The 8,918-nt window shown below is 55.0% G+C and overlaps 1 protein-coding gene across 1 annotated transcript in view; it reads right to left on the bottom strand.

Moving 5' to 3' along the window:
* Window positions 1-2,382: 2,382 nt before the first annotated feature.
* Window positions 2,383-8,918, bottom strand: part of NADSYN1 (NAD synthetase 1) — a 32,901-nt gene continuing 26,365 nt past the window's right edge. The window contains exons 10-14 of the mRNA XM_019654664.1: window positions 8,242-8,373; window positions 7,806-7,875; window positions 4,629-4,757; window positions 3,859-4,035; window positions 2,383-2,673 (exon numbers count right to left, since the gene is read on the bottom strand). Coding sequence (XP_019510209.1) covers window positions 2,623-2,673; window positions 3,859-4,035; window positions 4,629-4,757; window positions 7,806-7,875; window positions 8,242-8,373 — 559 coding nt within the window. The 3' untranslated portion in view covers window positions 2,383-2,622. The remainder of the gene's footprint in view (window positions 2,674-3,858; window positions 4,036-4,628; window positions 4,758-7,805; window positions 7,876-8,241; window positions 8,374-8,918) is intronic.

Genomic DNA, 8,918 nt, shown 5'->3' with positions numbered 1-8,918 from the left:
AATTCCTAAAATAGCTCCCCTTCCAGCACCTGCCCACTGGGGTCCTGCCCACCCTATTAGGACCCCTTCCTCCAGGAAGCTGTCTTTGATTGTACCTGCCAGGTGTCATTACCCAGCCTCTAAGGGGTGTGTTCTGCTCCCTTCCTATAAGAATGGTTTCATTCTAACTTCTGCCTGGCACACATGTTCTTGCCTCTCTCCACAGCTAGCCTTGGGGACAAGGGAGCATTCACTTGACAGCGTTACGCCAGCCGGCATTGCTTTGCATAATCCCAAGAATCACCCCAATTTATCTTAATTTTGCAATTGAGGGAGTTTAGGCCACAAGGCGGGTGAGTAACCCTGGGTCAGAGGACGTATGTCTCATCTTCCAAATCCTCACACAGCAGGATGAAACGTAGTCAGAGTGACAAACCCTGAAAACATGTTCCATGAAAGAAGCCAGGTTTTTTTTTTTTTAAAGATTTTTATTGGGGAATTGGGGGGAGGGGAACAGACAAGTTGCTGTCGTTTTGTTCTTCAGTCTAGTTGTGGAGGACGTTGCTTCACTGGCCCAAGCTGGCACCATCATTGCACTCTTCCTGGGTGAGGCATATCAGTCGCTGGCTTCTGGACGGCCACTCACTGCGGCTACTGGCCGCTCACGCTGGCTGCTGGCTACACATGGTAGCCCATGGCAACCTACTGCCACAGGGGCTGCAGCCTAGGTCGTCGCCGGTGACTCCCGGCAGCCCAGCTCCAAGTTGAGCTGTTGTTCAGCATCTTAGCTATGGAGGGCAGTGTCACTGGCCCTCATACGTGGGATCTGAACCGGGGCCCTCTGGCGTCCCAAGCCAGCTCTTAACCATCGCGCCACTCGGCTGGCCCAGAAGCCAGGTTTTACAAGGCCACATGTTGTCTGATTCTATTTCTATGAAATGTCCAGAACAGGCAAATCCACAGAGACAGAAATAAGGCCCGTGTTTGCCAGGGGCTGGGGAGTGACTGCTAATGGGTATGGGGTTTCTATTTGTGGGTCACCGTTTCTTTTTGGGGGAAACATTCTAGAATTAGATAGTGGAGATAGTTGCACAACCTTGTGAATATACTAAAAGCCACTGATTTGTATAATTTAAAATAGTGAATGTTATATGTGAGTTATAGTTCAATAAAATAAAGCCCAGTGCCTTCCCGAACTACGAGACCCTTCCTTCCCGAGCTGGCGTGTCCTCGCTTCCTGCCACCGCTGCTGGTCTGTGCTCTGGCCTCGGGTCTTCTCCCCAGGCTGCCCTTCTGCCCGAAGCCCTCGCCTCCTCTCCCCACCCTTTCATTTGCTGTCTCCTCCCGACCCTGCTGTCACCACCAGCAGCTCAGGAATCACCGCCCCGAGAGGCCTTCTACTCTCCACGTTGGGTGGTGCGGACCCATGTACGCGCTGCACTTTTATGGGTGCAGAAATGCTCCCTGACCTGACAGCTATCTGCTCACCCCTCCCTCCACCCCAAACTGCTCGCCTCTCCCCGACCCCTTTGATTGGGGTGCCCAGGTTCTAGGATTCGAGTGATGGAGTTTTTCAGAGCAAACACATATACCTGTTGGGAAGGTCTGTCCCAAATAGAAGGCCATGGACTCCAGACAGGCGTCTCCAAGGGCGACATGTAGAATGACTGACAGCTGTCTATAACCCTGTGTTAACTCGCCCAGGAAGGCCTCAAGGGGGAGTTACGGCAGCTTCCAGGCCCCGCCTCCTGATGCACTTCACGGGCCTGTCCTACTGCTTCTGGTTTTCACTTTCGGAGGAGAATATATTTGTGGAACATTCTAGACTTCCACGCTTTCCACATTTAGCAGTTTTGCCACGCTTGTCTCATTACAGCGGGTTTTCCGCATTTTGTTTTGGATTTTTGTTTGCACACCACTGGCCTTTCCCCACCACGTTTTCCATCCCTTGCCTTCCTGCGTCACAACTGGTAGGCTGAACTCGTACTTTAATTTCCGGCAGGATATCTGGACTGATGAAGGCACAGCTGGCCCTGGGGACACCCTGTTTTGAGGCCTTCCCTGGTGCCATGGGACGGAGGCAAATCTGTATCCCTGCAGGTTCAGGTCCTCGGATGGGCAACGACAATGACCGAGAAGCAAATCAGAGAAGCAAGCTAGTTTAGAGGAAGGGGGACAGTGAGACGGGCCATAAGCAAGGGCAGAGGAAGACAAGCAGAGAGCCAGTGTGCAGAACTCCCAAGGCCAGAACGGTGGGTGACAGGCGGGGCCAGCCAGCCCAGATCCCCGCCCAGGGACTCCGCCATCCCGCCTGGGAGCATCTCCCTGGGCTCCGGTCTGTGTCCACAGCGGGCGCTGCTGAGACTCGGGAGCACGAGGGACAGAGGCCGGGGAGGTGCTCGCTTCGGGAGTGAGTTAAAGATCATTCTCTTTATTGCAGCCTTTTTTTTTTTTTCTTGAAGGAACTAGACTTAAAAGACCCCTCTCCCTTGAAATGTGAAACGACACTCGTTGGCGCTCCTCCGGGCAGGGAGTGGCCGAGCTCCCGCTCAAGGTCACCAGCGAGGGACATAACACCGGACACTGGATCCTGGCGGTGGGCGGGTGGGGTGGGGGGTCGAGGGCCTCCCCGCGGACCCCACGTCAGTCCATGCCGTCCAGGTCCTGCCGCTCCCTCCTCTCCAGCTGGAGAACCTGGAAAGAGAAGTCACGTGAGAACAGCGTCCACGGCGGATGTTTCACAATCACGCTGTTGAATTAGAGCGATTCACACCAAAAGACGGCCGCAGTCATGGACCTGAAAAGGCAGGTTACCGAGCAGGGTCCACAAGGCACTAAATGTGGTCGAATACAGGCACATGCGTGGAAAAGCCTTGGAAGGATCTGCCTCCACATGCACGTGGTCACTCCGGGACGGTAAGACTGCAGGTGATTTCCACCTTTACCTCTGTGTGTCTTCTCGGGTTTCTACGTTTGTCTATCTTCTGGCTGTAGAGCCTCCAAACCCCATTCCTGATTTGGGGGAACCCACTGCTGAGTACATCTCGGTGGGAGCCAAGCCCCACCTGCCACTAACTCTTCCCTGGGGGGAGGGACCGTCCCTTGCACTGCAGGATACTTAGCAGCCTCCCCAGAGGCGACTCGACCGATGAGGTGCCAGCAGCACAGACCCTCCCTCAGGCGTGATAACCAAAAACGTCTCCAGACATTGTCCGAGGGAACAACACCTCACCCTGGGGACCACAGCCACAGACACGCAGTGTTCCCTGGGTCGCATCATCCGTGTACACGTCACCTCCTCAGACACCCCACGACCGACCACCAGACAGAAAGTGGGGTCCTGCCAGCCCCCATGTTCTCGAGCTCAGCGTTGCACTGACCCGTCTCCCATTCCAGTGTGTCCCCGTGTTCACTAATGGGCAGTCCTTCTCCTCCCAGGAGGTTAGCGCTGGGGAGGGGCTGCGTCTCACGTGGTCTGCCATGCAGAATGGAAGGAGGGGAGGCCCTATACCTGCTTGCTTTTAAAATTGGATTTATTAGTCCTTCCTTTATTCAACTGTTCATCCACTAGAGGAAGGAAAAGCAGTGCGATTTCGAAGATGGCACAGCCAGTTGTCTGGAGATGATGGTGACTGGCCTGTTGACACCGCCGTCCAGCCACTCACGTTGGCGTGCTCAGCATCAGTAAGTACAGCACGGCCCTGAAGCACACACGCCAAGCTCTGACCAGCTTTAGACATGCTGGTCCCTTTGCAGAAATAAGGAGGGTGAAAAATGCCACCGTGTATATAAAAAAGCTTTTCCGTCCTTGATGGAAAGCAGCTGCCCTTTCCGCCACGGGTCCTTCACGTGGAGAGGAACGGTTTTTGCTGGACTTACCTGATTTTCTATGCACCGGAACTGCCATGGCCAGCCGGCGTTGTACAGGAAGGGCCGCAGGTCGAACCTGTTGTCGTCGGGGCTGTAGTTTTCAGCGTGATACGCAGGGGTGAGCGTGGTCATCTTGTGTCTGTTCATGGAATACTTGGAGAAAAACCGCTTCACTTTGTCAGCCACCTGGTGGGCAGGGAACGCACAGGGCGTCAAATCCGCAAAGCCAGAGGGAGCCGAGGCCGGGGTTCTTCCTCGTGTCACTCTGGGCTGTGCGAGCTGACGGCTCCCCACTGCATCTGAGCGTCCCCAAAGGCAGGGGTGGACACAGCCAGAGCTCAGGCTCGGGTGGCCAGGGGAGCTTCAACAGTGTTGAAGACCTGGCCGTCCAGTCCCCAGTGTGGGCTCTTGACACTAGCGCCCCAGGGTACTGCATCTGGAGACCTGACAGGGGGTCCCACGAAGATGTGTTTCATCAGCCTTCCACCCTACGGGGACTACCCTATGGGGACCACCATGTCTGAGGCTTCTGCCCTAACAAGCTAGCAGAAAAGCAGCAATTTTCTAACCTCAATTCTTGTACTCTGCGTCCCACCCCCAAAAAGAAGGGAGCGGCTTGCTGGCTACGGGGTGGTCGAGCCCCGCTCAGGGGACGAGGGAAGGCCCGAGCCGGCGAAAGCCTGGAGGCGGCGGTGGGAAGAACGTTATGGTTGTAAGGTCACACGGCACGTACTTGCCCCTAGAGTGGAGCCCCCCGTGGGGCGTCCGGCGCCGTGTACCTGTTGTGGCGTGCAGCTGTCTTTCCACATGTGGAGGAGTTTGCAGAACATGCTGTAGGGCCCCATCTTGGCGAGCTTCCGGAGCCTTCCGTAGACCGAGAGCTCTGCGTACGTCATCCCCATGTCCTCCTGCGGAGCAAAGACGCACATCCCACGGAGCGACGGCAAGTCAGCGCCGGAAGAGCGCTGAAGCTTCGTGTGGAGACGGGAACCGAGACCCAGGGGAGGGGAGACTTCCCAAAGGGCCAGGAGCAGATGCTGAGGCCTCGCACCCCAACACCGACTAGCCAACGAGGAGGTGGCACTCAGTAAAAACGATGAAGAACCCGACATTTGGTTTTGAGGACTGGGGTGGGCTGAAACTGCGGCTCCCACAAAAGATATGTCCACGTCCTAAGTCCCAGAGCCTACAAATTGTGAATTTATTTGGAAAAGGGGTCTTTGCAGATGTAATTAAGTTAAGGGTCTCAAGATGAGACGACCCTGGATTCGAGGTGGGTTTTAAATCAAGTGATGGTTATAAGCGACAAAAGAGGAGGAGACACAGAGGAGACCATGTGAAGGAGGCCGACTGGAGGGACGTGCCCACGGGTCTGGGGACGCCCGGGGCCCCCAGGAGCTGGAGCTGGAGGCAGGAAGGACCCCCCCCCTGAGCCTTCGGTGGGGGGAGGGGCGTGAGGCCTCACAACACTTTGATTCCAGACTTCTGGGCCCGGAACTGGGGCAGTTCCGTTGCGTAAGTGCCCAGTCTGCGGTGTTTTGTTACAGCAGCCCCAGGAAACCAATCCAAGGCCCATGTCCGGCCCTGTGCCCTGCCCCAGTGAGCTGCCTCCTTTAAGGATGGAAGACTCAGAGAAGAGGGACGGACGCACGGAAACCTGGGCCACGTCAGAGGCCAGGAGATGCCTCACGCCTGCTCACAAGTCAGCTTGACACCGAGGCTTACGCGAGCTGAACCCCCTTTTCAACATTGGCTCCAATCCCCTCAATTCCTGCCTCGCCCCGGGATATACAGCCAGAGCCCTATCAGGGAGACGGACAGTGACGGTGGCACTTCGTAACGGTAAGACGGCCCTTACCTCCGTCTGGGGAGCTCCTGTGACCGGGCCCAGCCTCTTCCCACTGCCCACCCTGGCCTTCCCTCAGGCCTCAGCTCCAGTGTCACCTCCTGTCGTGATCCCTGTCTAAGGGACACTGCCAGCATCGGGTCACCTGGGCTGGTTTTGTGCACAGACTCATTGCCACCTGGGGCCATCGTGGTTACCTCCTGTTTGTCTGTCCCCTCCAGGGGACTGTGAGCATTTTGGGAAAAGTGACCATGCGTATCTTGTTCACCACTGAGCCCCCTGCACGTGACAGGTCCTGGCACAGGACCTCTTCACGGCTTCCTTTTGCACGAAGTATTTTCTAGTGTGACACTTTCATTCCTTAAATCCAGCAATAATAGTTGGAGACTTCAATTTCCCACTTTCAATGATGGATAGAACGAGACAAAAAAAAAAATTCCCCAAGGGGATGGAAGACTTGACCACTACAAAGCAACTGGACCTAACAGACATCTATGCAACACTGCGGCTGACAAGTGCACACATTCTTCTCAGGGCATGCGGGCCGGTCTCCAGCACTGACCACAGGCTCGGCCGTTAAGACAGGCCTCAGAGCACTTTAAAACACTGAAGTCACACAAAGTATGCTCTCTGACCACAATGAAACAGAATTACAAATTCAGTAACAGGAAAGAAACTTCGGAAATTCACAAAGGTGTGGAAATTAAACGGCGCCCTCCTAAAAAAAACACAATGGGTCCAAGAAGAAAGTGTAGGAAAATTAGAAGATACTTGAGAAGCATGAAAACGAGGACGCCGCACACCAAAACCTACGGGCTGCAGTGGAAATGGGACTGAGAGAGAAATGTACAGTTGTAAACACCTATATTTAAATCAACAACCGAACCGCCCACCTTCCGACATTGGGAAAAGAGCAAAGTAATCTTAAAGCATGTAGAAGAAAGAAAATAATAAGGATTAGAGGCGAAATTAGCGAAATAGAAAATAGAAAAACGATAAATAACATCACTGTGTTTCTAGACACTGACAATGAACACCCAAAAAATGAAATTCAGGAGAAAATCTCATTTATAATAGCACCTAAAAGAATAAGTTACTTAAGAAGTAGATTTGATGAAAGAAGTATACCATATACTCTGAGTGCTGCGAACCATTGTTGAAGGGCATTCACAGAGATGGGGGTAAAGGGAAGACACCCCACGTTCATGGGTCAGAAGTCGGAACAGTATTAAGATGACAACACCCACCAAATTGATCTACAGATTCAACGCAATAAAAATCAAAGCTGGAGTTTTTGTTTTGTTTTTGGCAGAAACTGACAAGCAGATCTCAAAATTCACATGGGAATTCAAGGGACCCAGAATTTCCAAAATTATCTTGAAAAAGAACAAAGCAGGGGGACTCCCACTTTCCGGGCTCCAAGAGTACTACCAATTACAGAACGAAGACTGCGGCTCTGCCCAAACACAGCCACACAGATCGGGGGACCGAATCCAGGAACAAACTCTCACAACTGATGTTCAACCAAGATGCCAAGACAACCCAGTGGAGAAAGGACAGTCTTCTCAACAAACGCTGCCGGGACCCTTGGATTTCCACAAGTGAAAGAATGACTGCGGGCCCCTTCCTCACACCATTCACAAACACTAACTCAACTAGATCAGGGACCTCAGCGCAAGGGCCCCAACGATCAAACTCTTAGAAGAAAATGCAATACATTTCTGTGACTAAAGGAGCTGGAGGCAGGAAGGTGACTTGTCACGGCTCTTATGACACGAAAGCTGCAAACCACAGCCCATGACCTCAACCAGCCCTATCGTTCCCCCGCAGGATGGAAGGGTCAACAGAGATGCTTCTCTGAGGTCGCCCGCCAGCACTCGCAGACACTCCCCTTGTCCCCTCCTCCTCTCGGGCCCCAACCTCCACATGGCTGAATCCAAAGGTCAAAGGCCCGTCATGGACCGATGCTGAGCCTGGGGCTCCCAGGCCAGGAGCCCAGCAATGGAACACGGTTCCCTGGGGCAGAAAGGAGGTCTTGGCGGAACCCAGCACGGACACATCAGGAGGAGGGAGATGGGGCGAAGCATGGTGACAAAGCCACCAGTGTTACCTCGTCCGTCTGGGACACTTGTCCATCGGTCAAGGGCTCCAGCTCTGCAGTGGCTGGCGCTGCCAGGATGCTGCAGCCAAGACACACAGAGATCAGTCACGGCGGCTGGGTGCTAATCAGCTCAACAGACACTGTTAAAACACCAGGGTCTCTGCGCAGCGTGGAGCTGGAGGGCGGCATCAGACCTCCCAGCATGATGGAGGACAGGTGGCAAGGGGACGAGGGAGGCGGTGGATGCCTGATCTGGCCAGAGCCAGGAGACTGGGGGGCAAGGACAAGGAAGGGGGTGGCCTGGTTGTGGAACCCCAAGTGCCCGCTAAAGAGCAGGGCTGCTTTCATCGGGTGGTAGGGAGTGACAGGAGGTGGCTGAGTGGGGCGGGGGGTCCAGGGCTGTGCTGCGAGATGCCCGCGGCCCTGGCCTCGCGGCGGCACTCACTGCTGCAGGGCGGGAAGCTGGAAGCGCTCGATGCAGTACTGGATGAAGGCTCTCAGGTCCGTCTTGCTGATCCCGCCGATGGGGTTGATGTCGGCACTGGAGCAGTCGTACTTGGTCAGGTAGCCGAGGAGACTGCAGCAAGAGAGAACACGTGGTTCTGTGCGGCGGCTCCGCCAACCTGGGGGCCTGGCCGTCCAGTCCCCAGTCATCCCAACACTCGCTTCCTCTGGGGGCCCGGGAGCCAGAGCTTGGCCAGTCGGAGGGTCTCAGAGACGTGTGGTGTGGCCAGGGCGGACTGTGAAAGGGGCAGAGGCTGCCGATGACCGAGGAGGGGCGTTCGGTGTGCCAGAGAAGACATGGGGTCAGGAAGCAGGTCTGTCCTGAGCATGGAGGGGTACGGCGCAGGGCCAGGGCCACCTGCACACCTGTCCACTCTTAGATGCCTCCTATGGTGGGCGAAGAGTGGCCCCCAAAAGATGCTCATGTCCTAGCCCGGAACCTGCGCCTAAGTGACCTTACAGAGCAAAAGGGACTCTGCAGCTGTGATGATGTGAGCACCCTGAGGTTTTCATCCTGGATTCCCAGGTGGGCCCTAAGTGTAACCCAAAGTGTCCTTAAAAGTAAACAGGGAGGTGGGGAGGTCAGGGTCAGAGGGAGCTGTGACCACAGAGGACAGC

This window comes from Hipposideros armiger, unplaced genomic scaffold, assembly GCF_001890085.2.
Source record: "Hipposideros armiger isolate ML-2016 unplaced genomic scaffold, ASM189008v1 scaffold_228, whole genome shotgun sequence".
Classification (NCBI taxonomy): domain Eukaryota; kingdom Metazoa; phylum Chordata; class Mammalia; order Chiroptera; family Hipposideridae; genus Hipposideros; species Hipposideros armiger.
Note: the sequence above shows the minus strand (reverse complement) of the source record. Positions and strands in the feature narration are given on the sequence as shown.